General features: G+C 43.6%; 1 protein-coding gene across 6 annotated transcripts in view; it reads left to right on the top strand.

Moving 5' to 3' along the window:
• The window catches only part of ALK (ALK receptor tyrosine kinase), an 815,814-nt gene extending 799,300 nt beyond the window's left edge, over nt 1-16,514 (top strand). For all 6 annotated transcript variants that reach the window (XM_045054731.1, XM_003984359.6, XM_045054733.1 and 3 more), the window contains 4 exons: nt 272-373; nt 9,727-9,861; nt 10,562-10,652; nt 13,672-16,514. In XM_045054731.1, the coding sequence (XP_044910666.1) occupies nt 272-373; nt 9,727-9,861; nt 10,562-10,652; nt 13,672-14,358 (1,015 nt within the window). In that variant the 3' untranslated portion in view covers nt 14,359-16,514. The remainder of the gene's footprint in view (nt 1-271; nt 374-9,726; nt 9,862-10,561; nt 10,653-13,671) is intronic.
• The last annotated feature ends 2,219 nt before the right edge of the window (nt 16,515-18,733 follow it).

Here is an 18,733-nt window from a genome sequence, read left to right on the forward strand (position 1 = left end):
CACAAAACCCATCGGGGAAATCTAACCATCTGCTACTGGATATTTTAGTCATTGCATAGATCTTCGCTTTCATGCCTCCAGCGAGCTGCCTCCTATTAAATGACACCAAAGTTCTTAACTTAATTTTAAACGATCTGTGTTCCCCTGCTCTCCTCCTGAACCGCAGGAAGGCCTCGTTAGTTTCAATGCTGTGATGGCTACAGCCTGTTGTTGCCTGGCCACTCAGGGACACCTCCAGAACCAAGTCTGGGTTTCCTCTTCTCCCCCACAGAGCGAGCTACTACCGAAAGGGAGGCTGTGCGATGCTGCCGGTCAAATGGATGCCTCCAGAAGCCTTCATGGAAGGAATATTTACTTCTAAAACAGACACGTGGTGAGTCTTTCTGTTGCCCTCCTGTGGGTCTCACTGTGGGCCTTACTGGTAGCACTCTTGGGCCACAGGATCCCAAGCTCTCACGGGGAAGGGGGAGAGGAGACGAGTCAACACACCTCTACAACAGGGGCTGTCAAATGTTGGCATGTATCAGAATCGTCAGAAAGGCTGGTAGAGCACAGATTACTCTCCCTACCCTGAAATCTTATGGATCACTGAGAATTTGCATTCCTACCAAGTTTCCAGGTAATGCTGATGCCACTGGCTGGGGACTACACGGTGAGAGGCACATGTGATTTGTTTTTTCCACATACCTATGAAGTTGGGTTTCTTTCAGGAACGTGACATTGAGTTAACATCAGAAAAATTGATCAGTGAAATCCCCCCCATTAACAGAAGGATAAAAGAAAATAATTATCAGCACAAAAGTGCTGCAGGTTACAGTGGTGTTGAGACCCCTTGTGCAGTTAAAAATACGTTTGAAAAACACTGTACATTAGATCTCCAGAACTTTTTCATCCTGCGTAACTGAAACTTTGTGCTCCTGACCAACATCTCCCATTTCCTCCTTCCTCCTACCTCTGGCAACCATCTACCCTCTGCATCTATGGTCCCACTTTTAAGTGAGATCATGCGGTATGTGTCTTTCTGTGTCAGGCTCATTTGACTTAACATCAGGTTCTACAGGGTTATCTATGATGTCACAAATGGCAGGATTTTCTTTTTTAAGGCTGAATAATATTCCATTGTATATAAACATGCCACATTTTCCTCACCATTCATCTGTCAATGGATATTTAGGTTGTTTGCACATCTTGGCTATTATGAATAACGCTGCAGTGAACTTAAGAGTGCAGATATCTCTTTGATACACTGATTTTATTTCCATTGGCTATATACCCAGAAGTGGGACAGCTGGATCTTTCTTTTTGTTTCTTCTTTCTCTTAAACTTTATTTATTTATTTTGAGGGGGGGAGGGGAGAGGGAGGTACAGAGAGAGGGAGAGAGAGAATTCCAAGCAGACTCTACACTGTCAGTGCACAGCCTGACATGGGGCTTGATCTCACAAACAGTGAGATCATGACCTGAGCCAAAATCAAGAGTCAGACACTTAACCGACTGAACTGGGATAGCTGGATATTAAGGTAGCTCTTTTTTTAATTTTTTAGGAAACCTCTGTACTTTTTTACACAAGGTTTATAAGAGCAACACATAATTTTAAATGGAGGATTAAACCTGTGCTCCCTGCCAAAATACACGCACACACACACACACACACACACACACACACACACACACCATTAAAGGGAGTCTTTTTAGTTGTATAAAAATCCCCAAGGATAAAAATGACAACAATGACAATATTTTGGAAACTGGGAAGTTTATGGACAAGTGGTACCTTACTTAGGACACCAGAAAGTTGATAACTAGGTCCAGAAGCAACCTGGTTCGCTCTGCCCAAGAGCTCAAGAAAGGCCCAGAAAGTAAAGGTGTCAGGCACCCCTGGAAGTAGAGGTGCAGCAGATAGGAAAAGCAGTGACAGATATATTTAAAAAGTAACCAGAGTCGTGGCCCATTCCCTCACCGCCTATCTCTCCCCTACCATAACACAAGACCGGGGGTTCCTTCTGTAAAGAGATTGAATTAAAGTCTTTCTGGTCTTAGGGACATTGGACATCACTGAGGATGAATTCTCTACTATAAACAGGAATATATATATCCCTGTTTATAGGTATGTATGTATATATACATATATATACTTAAGTCTACCTACTTAAGTTTATTAAGTCTACTTACTTAAAAATATATGCCCCCTTGGGGTGCCTGGGTGGCTCAGCCGGTTAAGCATCTGACTCTTGATTTTGGCTCAGGTCATGATCCTGGGGTCATGGGATTAAGTCCCATGTTGGACTCTGCACTAAGCATGGAGCCTGCTTAAGATTCTCTCTCCCTCTCTCTCTCTCTCTCTCCCCCCCCCCCCGACTTATGCTCTCTCTATCTCTAAAATTAAAAAAAGTAGGGGGACGCCTGGGTGGCTCAGTTCATTGAGTGTCCAACTTTGGCTCAGGTCATGATCTTGCAGTTCATGAGTTCGAGCCCCATGTTGGGCTCTGTGCTGACAGCTCAGAGCCTGGAGCCTGCTTCAGATTCTGTGTGTCCCTCTCTCTCTGCCCCCTGCCCCCATTCATGCTCTGTCTCTCTCTCTCTCAAAAATAAATAAACGTTAAAAAATTTAAAAATAAAATAAGATAAATGTATGCACCCCTCTTCCCCTCAGTGACAGGAACATGGCAGAAGGTAGGAGTTGACCAAAGGGTTCCTCATTGGAGGAGCTGACCAATGAAGAGAGAAATTCCAGATGCTCCAAGTGGCAATAGTCTAAACAATGGTGACCCAAAGGCCCTCATCCCAGAAACCTGTAATTGATACCCATGTAAGGGAAAAAGAGACTTTGCAGACGTGATTGATTGAGGATCTTGAGGTGGGACAGTCATCCTGGATTATGTGCGTGGACCCTAAATGCCATCACAAGGGTCCTCATAAGAGGCAAGCAGAGGGAGATGCCACACACAGAGAGGAGGAGGCAATGTGAGCACAGATAGAGGTGGAAGATATGTGACCACAAGTCAAAGAATTCTGACAGCCTCCAGAAGCCAGAAGAGGCAAGGAACAGATTCTCCCCTAGAGCCTCCGGAGGGGGCGTGGTTCTGCAGACACCATGATTTCAGTCCAGGATATGGCACTGATTTTGGACATCTGGCCCTCAGAGCTGTGAGAAAATAAACTTCTGTTGTTTTAAGCCACCAAGTTTGTGGCAGTTTGTGACAGCAGTGACAGGGACCGATACCCAGTGAAACATGCAAGCCAGCTGCTCCCCCACTGGATAAGATCTACATAGAACTTCTCATCGGCTTTGTAATGTCCCCATAATAAAATATGAGCAGCCAGCCAAGAATCAACAAATGCTTGAGAGAAGATTCTAATCTGAAGGAAACAAATATATAAAGAGGAATTTGGAGGCAGAAAAATGCAGAAAGCTTAGGAAAACTTCTAAAAACTATAATATCCTCAGAAAGATGAATTGTTGCAACCGTAATCTAAGGACAAAAGATTGTTTAAAACAAGGGTTTTAGAGAAAAAAAGTTCTTAGAAATAGAAATATGAGAGAGCCCTCAAGGAGGTGGAGCATTAGTCTCCCGAAGCTCATGTGAGCAGCACACAGCCATGTTAGGTCAGGTGGTCAAGGTCAGTATCTATAGTGATAGATCATGTTGGTAGCATGTGCCCTTGATATGATGTGACGAAAACGGCATTTAACCTCTGTGGTCTTTCTCCCCACACCCAACAACTCTAGTCTAATCATAAGAAAGCAGACAAATCCCAAATGGACATTCTGCTAAAGCCCTGACCAATACTCCTCAAAACTGTCAAAGTCATCAAAAACAAGGAGAGCCTGAGAAGTTGCCAAAGTCAAGAGTAGCCTAAGGAAATATGACAAATACATAAAATGTGATATTCTAACGGTGACCTGGAACAGAACAAGTAAATGCAGCAAAGGCTAAGGAAATCTGAATAAACTATAGGTTCTAGTTAATAATGATGCCTTAATATTGGCTCATTAATTGTAACAAATATACCATACTAATGTAAGATGCTAAAAGTAGGGGAAATTGAATGTGAAGTATGTGAGAACACTATTACCTTCATCCTTCATTTACAATCTAAAACTGTTGTTAAGAAAACAGTTTATATTTTAATATGATAATAGGCATGTAAAAGTAACAGGTTGAAGTCAGAGTTGAATAAATCTTCTAGAAAATAAAACAACTATGAACCAATGGGATATGTAGGAAAGAAAAGAAAAGAAAATTAAGAAGATTAGACCCATTAGATCCAATTATCTGACAAATGGGAGTCCCAGAAAGAATGAACAGAAGAAGCGAAGGGAATAAACATATCAAAGAAACAATTCAAGAGGATTTTCCAGAACAGAAAGGCATACATTTCCAGGATGAAAGTGTCCATCAAGTGCCAAGCGTGGTGAGTAAAAAGAGCCACGCAAAAGCACGTCATCGTGAAATTTCAGACCAGTGGTGTTCAAGATTTTGCAAGCTTTCAAGGAGACAAATAATAATAGTAAAAAATGATCAGAGATTAAAATAGGGAATCCAAATGGTTTCGAGTTTCTCAACAGCAACACAGGGAACCAAGAGGACAATGGACAAACGTCCTCCAAATTGCGAAACACATCACAAGATGGGGGAGTCACAATGATCAGAATCCCCTTCCTGACCCATGCTTTGATGATGTGAGCAGGAGCCTTTGTTGTTTTAAGTCACTGGGATGTGACTTACCCAAACCCAGTGGATCACAGTGGTCCTGGGATCAGCAGCCCCAGCATCACCTGAGACTTGTTAGAAATGCAGGTGCTTAGCCCTCACCTCGGGCCTAATGAAACAGGAGCTCTAGGGGTGGGGCGCACCAATCTGTGTTTTAAGGAGCCCTCTGGGTGATTCCATGTGCACTAAAGTTAGAGCATCACCAACTACCCTAGCCAAATGCAGATAGTAAGTTCAGTAATTAGGTAACCCGTTCTGAACACATGTCTATCCTGTGACCCAGCAATTCTATTTCCAAGTGTCTACTTTAGAGGTTGACAAAAATGGATTGGGGCAAGAATGTTCATTTGCAACACTGTTTATAATAGAGAAAAGGCAAAAACAACTTAAGTATCCCTCAAACAGGGGATGGAAAACAAATGGTGGTTTACCGATATCACAGAAAACTATTTAGCAATATGAAAGAACACACTAAACCTGCATGTAGCAACATGGATAAATCTGTATGCAACCTTTATTGAAAGAAAGACAAGTTCCAGAAAGGGGTGGGATATCATTATGCATAATTTTACAATACAAAAGCCAAGTCTATAACACAGATTTGTTATTATGCTTTCACACATTGCAGAAACTCTGCAAACATGGATGGGAATGTTACATTCCAACTTCAGTGAGGGAAGGGGAGGGAGGGGAGGAGGAGAGGAGGGAGGTTGGGACTTAACTGTATTTTTTTTTTTCTTCAAAAAAAGAAAAGGAGACTGGACACAAATAAGACAAAAGTTTAACACCTAGGTACAAAATTATCTATTATATTACCTTTCCTTTTTAAAGCTTACATTATTTCCTAATTAAAATGCTTAAAGACACAGATAAATTGCATAACCTTGGATATTGATGAGTGCCATGGAGACAAAAAAGCAGAGGATAAGGAGTGTGGGGTGCAGGGGCCTGAGGAGGGAGGCTGTTTAGTCCAGATGGTGGGGAAAGCTCCATGGAGGAGGTGACAGCCCAATGCCTGAATGGCAGAAAGGTGGAAAGATCTGAGAGGAAGGCTTTCCAGGCTGCGGGGAAAGTCAAATGTAAAAGGCCAGTGGCAGAAGCAAGATGAGCTTGTTTGAGGAATGAAAACAAGTCTTCGTGGCTGGAGCTGGTGAGCCTGAGGGCCAGTGACAGTTGAGAAAGAAGGGCAGGCAGGGGCCGGACGTGGAGTGCCCTAGGAACCAGGTTGGGGGACGTGGGTTCTATTCAGCGCACAATGGGATGCCCCTGAAAGGTTGGAAGCCAGAGCTTGACAGGATCTGTAAAAAAAAAAAAAAAAAAAAAAAAAAAATCACTCTGGCTGCCAATGAAGTGATACTGGAGTGGGGCAGGTGAAGATGGGAAACCCTGCCCATTTCTCGATAAGAGAACAGAGAGGCAGGCTTAGTGGTGGCAGGGCAGCCAGTAGCCGTGGTGGGATTCGAGCTGTGCCTTGAGGGTGGACAGGATTGCTGAAAGTCAGCTGTAGAGTGGGAGGTGTGGCAAGAGTGAGGTCGAGGGCACTTCCTGGGATGGCCGCCACTGGAGAGAACAGAGGAGATGGGTTGGGTGGGGAAAGAGCTTTTGGACAAGTCCAGTCTGAGATGCCTGTAAGACAGGCCGGTGGAGATGCTGAGTGGACTTCTGGTCTGTGAGTTCTCCCAGGAGAACTGCAGGAGACAGTGGGATCAGCTGGCTGGATACCTAAATACAGTACAGTAACCTTTTTATTGTTGTTGAAGTACAGGTGACACATCATGTACAACATAGTGATTGGACGAGTGTATACATTATGCTGTGCTCATCACAAATGTGGCTACCACCTGTCACCACACAGCGCTGTTACAATCCCACTGACTGTATTCCCGACGCTCTGCCTTTCATCCCCTTAACTTACCCATTCCAAAAGCCAGACGCACTTTTGGTTCCCATTTTTCCAAAAACTGTGCTCCAAGCTATGAATAAAGGAAAATAAAATGTAACTTTCAAAGACTGATGAGCACAGCACGATTCACGATTTTAAAACCTTGTCACCAGATTATCTTCACTGATTCAAATTCTTAAAACAATTTAATCAGCAGTTACTTAAGCTGTTTCTTTAATTTCAGGCAGAGCAAGTTTAATACCAAGAGAAGGAAGAGTATCTTGTTTTGTTTTGTTTTTTAAATACTTGTTTTTATTTGGCTTTGAATGTTTTGGGGCAAAGCCGTGGGCTCTATTGCTCCTACTTAGGACTGGCTTATAGGTGATTAAAGAACCATTTGGCACACAAAACATAGAACCATTTGGCACATAAAATAAAAGATGACCAGTTAAAATTGGATTTCAGATGAACAGTGAGTAATTTTTTAGTATAAGTATATCCCAGGCAGTATTTGGGATATACTTATATTTTAAAAGCATCTCTTGTTTGTCTGGAAGAAATATGGTTCCTGTATGGCTATTTGCTAAATATGACAACTCTCCTTACCTAAAATTATCAAAGTTCTATGACCAACACTGCCTCTTGCTCCTTTGAACTCCAAACCAAGAAAATAATATCTGTTTGCTGTCTAATATGCTGCTTCTCTCAAAGGATACTACAATCTATTTCTCTAGCTACCTAGACAGGCAGAAAAAAGATAGCTGGAATTCATTATGCCTTACTACCAGGTTTTTTTGCATGATTTTGCCTATTTTGTTTTGCCTTGGGGGAAGACAAACTGAGAAGAATATATACGCCAGGCAATTTGTAGTTAGCAGAATCGAGAGATCTAATAACGTATTCCAGTCTGTCTCAGATTAACTGTATAATAACCTCTGCTTTAGAATTCTCACCTGAAAAATATGGACAATATCTTTGCCCAATGCTCCTCACAAGAATCTTTGAAATTTCACCAAGATGATGTACTTTTTTTTTTCCTTAGAAGATGGAGAAGCTATAGTTCTCTACAATTTTTGATAGAATATTTATTAACATCTGAAAACTACACCCAGATGCAAAAACAAGGATAGACCCTTTTTTTTTCTTTTTGCCAAAAAGCTAAGTAAGAAATTAAAGGCTAAAATAAAAATTTTAGTCAAAATATGAAAGATGATGCTTCTGGAACATGATAGCATCATTTTAAAGTTTATTTAAAACGGGGGCACCTGTTAAGCATCCAACTCTTGGTTTTGGCTCAGGTCAGGTCATGATCTCACAGTTCGTGAGTTTGAGCCCCACATCAGGCTCTGCGCTGACAGCTCAGATCCTGCTTGGGATTCTCTCTCTCTTTCTTTCCCTGACTTGCGCTCATGCACTTTCTCTCTCTCAAAATGAATGTAAACATTAAAAAAATAAAACTAGGGACGCCTGGGTGGCTCAGTCAGTTGAGCGTCCGACTTCAGCTCAGGTCATGATCTCACATTCCGTGAGTTCAAGCCCCACATCGGGCTCTGTGCTGACGGCTCAGAGTCTGGAGCCTGCTTCAGATTCTGTGTCTCCCTCGCTCTCTGCCCCTCCCCCACTCATGCTCTGTCTCTCTCTGTCTCAAAAATATTAAAAAAATTTTAATAAAACAAAAAAATAAAGGTCATTTAAAACAGATTAACAAATGAGAATTCAACTACATTTCTTAAGGAAAAAACTGTCCTACCAGATATTGCAACATAAATACACAAAATGTAACACAGAATGGCATCGTGCAAGGAGCCGGCAAATAGATGAAGTGAATAGAGAGCTCAGAAACAGACGTGTTTTTACTCACAAGTCAATAGTCAGGGGGAAATTATTCTATGAATAGTATTAGAGGATCTGTTGTTTGCAAATGATTCAATGTAGACCCTTACCTCACACCACACACCAAACTAAGTTCTCAAATCCAGCTGGAGAGGAAGAACAAATACAACTTAGAAGAAAACAGCAAATACTCATCTAGTCTTTGGTGAAGGGAGGATCGTACACTCTATAACACAGATGGAGGAAATCACAAAATTTTAAAAAATAGATTTGACTACCTAAAAATAAAAATCTTTGGGATGCTAAAAAGTGGAATTAGAAAGCAACTGATAGAATTATTTCAATTTTGGATAAAGGTTAGTATCTCTGATAAAGTAGGTCTACAAATAAAAAAGAAAATTAATAAATACCAAAACAATATGTAGACATAAATGGGCAAAAAAATACAAACAATTCATGGTGGGGAGGGGGGAGCGAATATACTTGAGAAAACAACCGTGTTCATTATCAAGTCAATAAATATAAAAGATTCTACCATTTTCTACCTTAAAATCAGCAATAATTCTCATTTTTGATAAGAATACTCAATGTTGGGGAGAATGTCTGATGCATTATTGCATAGTGCTGCTTGGTTATTGGGAATGACACATTTGGAAGAGTGGAAGCGGACAGTATGTGCCAAGAATTTTTTGGTGTTCATATTCTTTTGATCTAGCCATTCTACTAGAATTATCCTAGATTTTACTAGATTATCCTAATCCCAAATTTGAAGAATTTTTCCTAAGGAAATTGTTCTTTTAAAAAATGCACAAAGATGTTCATCACAGTCTTTGAAATATTGTAAAAAATTAAAAACAATGTGGAAATGATTAGGCAAATTATGGCACAACTACTCCAGGAAATGTTTTGGGACCATTTCAAATGTTTCTATTGGCATAGAAAATGCTTATCCTGTAATGGAAACTGCAAAAACAGTCAAGGTTCAAAATTGCTTATTAAATATAACTGCAGTGATGTAAAAAAAAAAAATCTAAGTACAGGAACTTGACTGGAACAAAAAAAAGAACATGCTAACAATGGTTACCTTTTTATGGAGCATTGCATGTGGCTACTTTCTCATTCTTTTTGTTGTTCTCCATATTAAGAATGCCCAATTTGGGAAAATGTGTAACAAAAGAGTCAAATTTTATATCTGTATGTGTATGTCTTTGTGTGTTCCTGTGTGTATGTCTATATATCTGCGTGCGTGTGTGTGTGCGTGTGTGTGCCCATATCGTATCTTCTGTTCTGTACACAGGTCCTTTGGAGTGCTGCTGTGGGAAATATTTTCTCTTGGATACATGCCATACCCTAGCAAAAGCAACCAGGAAGTTCTGGAGTTCGTCACCAGCGGAGGACGGATGGACCCACCTAAGAACTGTCCTGGGCCCGTGTATGACTCTTTTGGGAACATTTCTACAAGTTGCTAAGGATGATTTTCCTTTTCAAAAAATATTGCAGCCACATATGCTTTTTTAAGATGAAGGGGCAGATGGCTGACCTCATTTAATATGCCCCAGGATAGGAGTGTGTCTGTGACTTGCGTGAGGAGGGTTAGTCCTCCAGCCCCTCGGAAGCAGTAATGTCATGACTTGAAAGTTATCTACTGTCTGACTGGAGGCTGTGGACTCACCAGGCTCCCCCACACCTCTTAGGAATCTGTGTCCCAGACTCCACCCCGGCTGCCCTATGCCATCTGTTTCAAGTCACCTTTAAAGATTTCCAATCCCTGCATTTTCTGCTGTCTTGTCGGGCATCCCTCACCTCCTTCCCACAAGCAAGGCAGATGGGAAATATAATTAGAATATTCTTCCCCAGAGGTGACTTTAGTTCAGAAATGGAATGAGAGGAGCCATATTTCATGTAAACACCAGGACTTCTGTTAATGAGCTTTGGTGTGCTAATAGCCTTACACCTGGGCGTGATTCCTTGGCCCAGCGGCAGAGGGCGGCATATGCCAGCCACATGGGACATAGATGAGTTTTCACTCTCCAAGACAGTGCCACCTCTGGTCCCCCTGGGAAAGTGCTGGGGAAACTATTTTTCACCCTTGTTTCTCCCGGTTTTAATGAGTGTGCTTACTCTTCTTTTAGATACCGGATAATGACCCAGTGCTGGCAACATCAGCCTGAAGATAGGCCCAACTTTGCCATAATTTTGGAGAGGATTGAATACTGCACCCAGGTATAAACTCTTTTCCCTTTGACCAGCATTTATATGGAAAAGATGGCAAATCCCAAAATGTGAAAGTTAAACCAGCCAGGAAATAGGGAGTTGCAATCACTAGAATGGTTGTTTATCTCTGCAGTAAAATGACGAGTGCCTCAGTTTGCCCGGTTTGGAAATAAATGCTAGTTACCGCCTCTTCCTTCACCAACACATGATGCAGTTTCAGACACTCAATAATATTAGGGAATCAGGACTCACAAGTGTTGACTAAAACCCTACTGGGTAACTAATGGTTTTGTAGACAAAACTGGAGCTTCGGAGACGTATGGGAAACACCTGCTCTCAAACAGTTTATGGTGTGGCTAGAGAAATGCTAATGTGAAACCACTGCCAGTATATACTTGGTAAATCCTATGCCCAGTGACCTATATCAGAGGGATTCAAGGGAGGAACAAGGTGATTCGGAGAAATTTTAACATCATCAAAGGCGTTAGTACAGCATCTGTAATACGCAAATCGCTTTCCATGTATTCCATTGTATCCTCAGTCAGGTACACAAAATATCCCCACTTTCCAGATGAGTTGAGGCTTGGAGAGGTTTCTCCAAGCCACACAGCTTCCTAGCAGTACTGCTGGTCCTTATTTCCTTCAAAAAGGACTCTAAATTCTCCCTTTTCTACCCCATTCTAGCAGACTATGCCTCCTACCTCAGGAGAGGAGAAGCTAAGAATTCATTTCCCCCCTGCCTGGACATCTACACCCAGTCTCACCCCCTTCCCCACGTGTCAGTGGAGGTGGAGCCCCTCCACCTGCATCACCAGCTGCATGGTGCCCCCCTGTCCCCCCCCCCCCCAGGAGTCCCTCCACCTGTACCACCAGCTGACCCTTCAGGGATGCTCCCTCCCTGTGGCAGTGTCACCTCTCCACACATCTTTCCCTCTCTCGGCTCTCATTCTGCCAGGATATCTGACTCTCGAGAGTATTTCAGAACTCAGACAATGAGCCACGACCTCTCTAAATCACCTTAGTTGTGACAGGAGACACATACATGTTCAAGCCACATCCTTCGTTCCCAGCACCAGAGTCTCACCCTTCCAGCATCTTCCGTTCAAAAGTGAAGGCACTGGGGCAACTGGGTGGCTCAGTCGGTTGGGCGACAGACTTCAGCTCAGGTCATGATCTCACGGTTCGTGAGTCCAAGCCCCACATCGGGCTCTGCGTTGACAACTCAGAGCCTGGAGCCTGGAATCTGCTTCGGATTCTGTCTCTGTCTCTCTGTGCCCCTCCACCACTCTCACTCTGTCTCTCTCTCAAAAATAACATAAAAACATAAAAAAAAAGTGAGGGCACTGGCATTTATCTAGATATCAAGTTATTTGGGGTTCTTTCAGAAAACTTGGTGGTCTGTGAATGGCATTTTAGGTTATTGTTATACTAATGGAATATACCCACTTGAATGTATGTGTGTGTGTGTGTGTGTGTGTGTGTGTGTGTGTAGTCTACACACACACACACACACACACACACACTTCGGAGTAATTTTTCTCCAAAGTATATAACATCCCTCTTAAAAGCAGGTAATTCTGTACAAGTATATTTTGAATGACTCCCCCCATAGAGATTAATAATTAACAGGGAAAGAACTAAAGAATAAGAGAACCAGGATGTAGTTATTTTTATTCTCACACTCCTTGTTGACAAATCCTGGACCAATGTGCTCTTCTGCAAAACTGAAGCAATGGCTTTCCCAATTTGCATAAAATATTAAAGAATTAAATTCCCCCAAGTTTAAGCTTCCTTCCACAAATTTTCTTCCAATCTCTGGCAACTGCTTCTGCCTTTCTATATTACAATCCACTGCTATAAAAATGATCTAGCACAAAGTCGGGTTTGTAAGTGGTTTTCCTCACAGCACTGCCGCATTTCGTGGGTTTCACAAAGAGGCTGAGCGTATCCAGGCCAGATAAAGAACCACTGTGTAATCTGCACACACGAAGATGTAACAGGGGAAAAGTTATCAAGTGTAGCCCAGCCAAATATGAAAATGGAAGGTAGCTAGGAAGAAAAGAGATCTTTTTTTTTAATGTTTTTATTTTTAAGGAAGAGATAGTGAGTGGGGGAGGGGCAGAGAGGAAGACACAGAATCCAAAGCAAGCTCCAGGCTCTGAGCTGTCAGCACAGAGCCCGATGTGGGGCCCAAACTCATGGACAGCAAAATCATGACTTCAGCCGAAGTCAGACGCTTAACCGAGTGAGCCACCCAGGTGCCCCGAGAAGAGAGAAATCTTTTTTTTTTTTAATGTTTATTTTTGAGAGACAGAGAGAGAAAGAACATGAGAGGGGGAAGGGCAGAGAGAGAGGGAGACACAGAATCCGAAGCAGGCTCCAGGCTCTGACAGAGCTGACAGAGCCCAACATGGGGCCCGAACTCACAAACCACAAGACCATGACCCAAACCGAAGTGGGGTGCTTAACCGACTGAGCTATCCAGGTGCCCCAGCCGAGAAGAGATAAATCTTGTAAGCCAGCACAGCATTTGTGTCTCCTCTCCTCCCTTCCCCTCCCTCTTGTCCTGCGTGCATACACGCGTGTGCATACACATGTGCGCACACACACACACACGAAGTCAAACACACAGACTTTTGTAGTTGAAGGATTTTATTGGGAATACGCTGGAGTAATTTTTTAAACTGATTTATATATTTTTTAACCCGTGAATCTGCAAGATTTGCCCAAGGTGGTGGGCATAGCCTGCATAGCCTGTCCTGGTCGCCTCCCCTGCCCCGGGCAGTTGGCTGCTTCCCAGCACCTGACACTTCTATACTAGGGTTTCCTCTGCGAGCTCTTCAAGGATGAGGATGATTCCCGTTCACTTCCTATTCCCCGGTGCCTATGAATTAATATATTCCCAATAAACGCTGAATGGTTTCTTCATCTGTGAAGTAAGTTTGGACGAGACCATCGCTAAGGGATCTTCCAGATCCAACAATTCTGCGATTCAGCATCTTAATCGGTTTGTTTCTCCCACCTTTAGGACCCAGACGTGATCAACACCGCTTTGCCCATAGAGTATGGCCCACTCGTGGAGGAGGAAGAAAAGGTGCCCATGAGGCCCCAAGACCCGGAGGGTATTCCTCCTCTCCTAGTCTCCCCTCCACAAGCTAAACGGGAGGAAGGGCAGGATCCAGCTGCCCCGCCCCCTCTGCCTTCCACCTCCTCCGGCAAAGCCTCCAAGAAACCCACGGCCGCGGAGCTCTCTGTTCGCGTCACCAGAGGGCCCGCCGTGGAAGGGGGACACGTTAATATGGCGTTCTCTCAGTCCAACCCGCCATCAGAGCTACACAAAGTCCAGGGATCCAGAAACAAACCCACCAGCCTATGGAACCCAACTTATGGCTCATGGTTTACAGAGAAACCCACCAAAAAGAACAATCCTCCGGCAAAGAAGGAGCACCATGAGAGAGGAAACCTGGGACGTGAGGGAAGCTGTACCGTCCCACCGAACGTTGCAACTGGCAGACTTCCGGGCGCCTCTCTGCTCCTAGAACCGTCCTCGCTGACTGCCAACATGAAGGAAGTGCCTCTGTTCAGGCTACGTCACTTCCCGTGTGGAAATGTCAACTATGGCTACCAGCAACAGGGCTTACCTTTAGAGGCCACCACTGCCCCTGGAACCAGTCATTACGAGGACACCATTCTGAAAAACCAGCCTGGGCCCTGAGCCCACTGGCACTCATTTATCTTCCTTGGGAACCCTGAGCCCGTGGAGGAGGGACAGGAAATGGCTCCCCCACAACCAGAGACCAAACGTCGCTTTTCATTTTGTGCCAAGTTGTTTTGAAGTGCCACAGAAACAGCTGTATTTTCAAAATGCTTTAGGAAAAGGTTTCGAGCATGGGTTCATCTCATTCTTTCAAAAGAAGAAAAATATCACAAAGACAAGCGAGAAACACAAGGCCCCGACTTGGGGGCGTTTGATGTACGCTGCCTCCTGCTTCTCTCAAACTGTGTGTGCTCTGCCTCGGTGCAGTCAGAATTCGCTGCTTATGTGTCTCATAGTCGGAGTCGTGGGTGGCTCCTTACCTTGCTGATGTGGACCGGGACCACTTGAAGAGGGGGGAGGGAACAGAAATAAAGGAGGTGCTTGTAATGGGCTGGCACGGGGAAAGACATTCATTCTTTACCGGGCGAGGAAAAATCAGAGACAACTAACCGAAATGTCCCTTTAGATGATGTCCGGATGCTTTCGATTGCGCTGATTCAACGATGATTGTAAAAACATGAATCGTTACGGTACCATAAAGAAAATGTGAATACACTCGTGTGAATGAAAAGCAGATACTCAGCGTACTTTGAATATGATACAAAACACCGTACGTACAGATCCAGAGATTCAAACATCCTGCTAATATACCTCATGCCTTAAGAAAACCCTCCTACTAAAAAGGGGAAAACTGAGTGTGAGGATTCCTACTGGATTGAAAACTCAAGATTTGCATTATCACTTACTTAATTTAAAACTTTCCACTAATTAAAATAAACTCTGATCCTTTAAAAGCAAAACTCTTAAGCAGCAGTGATACATTGAAGCATAGAAACCCATCCCTTCACGGGCCTAGGTATCAATACATCCCCGGCCAAAACCTTCCAACAGTTTCCATCATGAAAGTTACCACGCTGACGTGTCCACCTGCAAGTGACAGGCGGGTCACTGGAGTAACAGGCCGTCAGTGGTCCTGAGGAGGGGTGCAGTGTCCTTCCTTCCAGTTCACCTACGTTCATCCCCCTGCATCATGTGATCCCAGTGGACGAGGGGACACACATCTGCTCAAACATACATAGCATCGTTTGTCTAGCTACCAAATGCAGACCGAAACACAGAATTCTTCTTCTGGGGGGCAGAGAGGAGAGGGGCTACAGGGCAGTGGCGTGCAGAGACTGACACTGGCATGTTGTCGTGGGGGCTCTGAACTTGTTTTTCACACATTACGTTTATTTCCATGAAAACGAACTGGGGACCAGTTGAATTTGACACACACACACACCTACGCAACAAGGCTTTACCAGTGAATTTTCACGTCGTTCTTTCTTTCTGCTGCTCCTCCGGCCCTTTGCTCAGCTTCTTTCCTGGCGGTAGCTGTGCCAAAGCATTGCTTCGGGAGGAGAGCATTTTCCATTCCTTGCTAGGCTCTGAGCATTCCCGAGCAAAAGGACTGTATGTACATATCCGCCTTTTCCCCCACCGCCCCACTTTCGCCTACATCACAAGTATCACTTTGGATGTGGGAAAGCCATTCTGTTCTAGGCCAACGCTGGACAAGTGTCCATTCTTTCTATGGCAGATGCCTTGCCCTAGTCAGTGGTTCTGCACATCTGATACCCTCACCACCACTTTTTCTTTATCTTCACTGCCAAAAACAATCAGTACAGTTCTGGCTCATGCCAGGTACAAAAGTAAACAGTCCAATTATGTAAACATTAATCTAACTCATAAACCACCTAAAGGGGCCCAAGAGTGATACTTTGAGACGCAGTCTCCTAAAGGATAATGACAGGGGAGCTGACAAGAACTGCGAAGAACGATTTCATTTTAGATCTGTAACACCAGTAACCAGTTAAACAGGGAGCATGCTACATGGCTAAACAGCCAACTCTTTATTGTCATTAATGGTGGGGGGGAGGGGAGGGGGGCGGAAACTGTATCCCTGTCTCTTCTTAAAAACTATAAATCCATTACATTTTCAGGTTGTGCCTTACTACCACTGAGTTTGATTTGCTGATTCTAATTGTCTTCATTGGTATCAATTTTCATGTAAATGATAGTCAAGTCTTAAAAGCCTGTATACGTGGATAAGTAAATAAACACCTCCACACTGAGATACGACCTCAAGATGTTTCATTTAACTCACTGTAAGCCCTAGGTATCACCACAAAATTAATCCCAACTACTGTCCACTCAGTACTGCCCCGGCCATAAGGCCACGGCCATTCATACAGATGCCAGAGACGCTCTTGTTTATTCACTATGATAGAAGAGTCCGACCTAGAGCACGAACAGACACAATGACAGTTTAGAGAAGCCATGTTAGTTAAACCATAAGCTAGAATAACTTATTTATATTCCGTATCTGTAAGGAAGCTCACCACAAGTTCACAACCGTACCACTGGGAAACTGGCAATCTGTAAGAGAATGACCAGTTTAATATGTGGCACCTCAAAATCATAGCAAATCAAAAGAGCGGGAATAAACTTAATTTTTCTTGAAGAGTATGATCTACGTAGTAGTCAGGAGACTGGATTCTCTCCCACCACTTAGGGTGCGAGTCCCGGCTCCCCTTGGGGTAGCGGATCTGCCTGGACCTCAGCACCTCCGAGTGCAATGGGGAGAATAGTTTCCCTTCCTCGCTGCCCCTCATGGAGATTACGAAGTGTATACAAGCACAAGCACTGGCTCGGATGCCTCCTCAATTCCCAAGTGATCTGGGCTGGGTGTGGGGAGAATCTCCAAAGTCACAACGTGCCTCTATGTCCCTGCCCTTGTACCCACCCCTCTGGGCCTCCTGGTTCTCCTGTTTGTACCAGGTTTGGTTTCATCTGCCACTTGTTTAGTAACAGTAGCAAGAACCTGCTAGTACCCAGTCGTTTTCAGCTCAAAAGGATAAGACGACTCTATCACACTTAAAACTTGGCTTAAATGTGAAAAATAAGCACCACAAAAAGGAAGATACTTCATCAGTTTGAGCAATTTTTTAAAAATTTTCTGGCTGCTTCATATAATACTTGGCAATCTCTAGAGCTATAAGAGATTGTAACTGCAGATTAACTTTACTTGACTTTACTAAGAAATTCGAAGCGATCAGACTACTTTAATAGATTCTCTCCAATAACAGCAAGATTAACATTCACATGAGCTTTGTGGACCTAAAAACAAGATGCATATAAATTCAGACTACCCTTGATAACAGACTCCCCATGACAAGACTCATAAAACTGTATGAAGTGTGTTGTCAATCTGTCTTTAGCTAATGACTCTTTAAATGGGTCCCCAAAGAACATACAATTTGACTTTGCTAAGTTCATCGCAGCAGATGGTTGCCCATGTTGTGCGAACATGCAAAACAAAACCCAGCATTCCTGTAATCCTCCATAGGATGCCCTAAAATAAAAGAGAATTATTGAGAACAAACAGTAAGGCTTCTATTAAGATTCTGTTTTCCTTTGGTATCCTGAGTAGGTGTATTTCACTTTTAATGCGCTACCCAAGCACAAAGCTATTTTTAGCTCTAACTTAATTTTGAAACGTTGGAAAAGTTCAGGGTAAGAACAGACCATTACCTACAATGGGGGTGGGGGGCAGGAAGGAACACGAACTATGACCACACAACCGAAGCAAGGACTTCCCCGCTCTTCAGTGTTCAGTAAACGTAAAACAAGTGTTACCCTTCAGGTAAAGATGCGCTACCGGGCTAACCTCGGAACGACCGCGAACACCAGAGTCTGTAGTGCTGGCCCAAAGTCCACTTCTCAGCTGCCTCTGTTGCCCACGCTCTAGCTATCTCCCTTACTCCATCTATCTACCAAGGCTACTGCCTCCTTGAAAGCAATTACAATTATTTGTCCTGCCATCACTCCAGTGCTCGCTCAGAGGCACGTCAGCTGGTATTAGTTGAAAGACAGTCGTATTGAACGAACTCCCACTAAGCTTCAGCAACTAGTGCATGTTGCTAGAGTCTAGAATGTTTACATTTCAATATCTGCCAATATAGGTGAATAGCAGATTGACAAAACTTCAGATGATTATAATATTTTGGCTGGTTTAGCTCTCAGCACCTCCTTGAGAGACGGCAGGCAGACCGGGCAGCAGCTAAGAGCCCCGGGTGCAGTTACCAACCCCTGTGACTCAAGCAAGTTAGGTGAACCCTCACTTTCTCACTTAACAATATGAGACTTCACCTCTGTGTGAGGCAAATCCCAACACCCGGCCCCAAACCCACAGGAAAGGAGTGGTGCGTGGGCACACGTGTGTGCCTTTCATTAACCTTGACACCTTGACCCCTAATGCATTGGGAGCCAAGGCCAATTAATTCAGTGTGTC

The sequence above is a fragment of the Felis catus genome, chromosome A3 (assembly GCF_018350175.1).
Source record: "Felis catus isolate Fca126 chromosome A3, F.catus_Fca126_mat1.0, whole genome shotgun sequence".
Lineage (NCBI taxonomy): Eukaryota > Metazoa > Chordata > Mammalia > Carnivora > Felidae > Felis > Felis catus.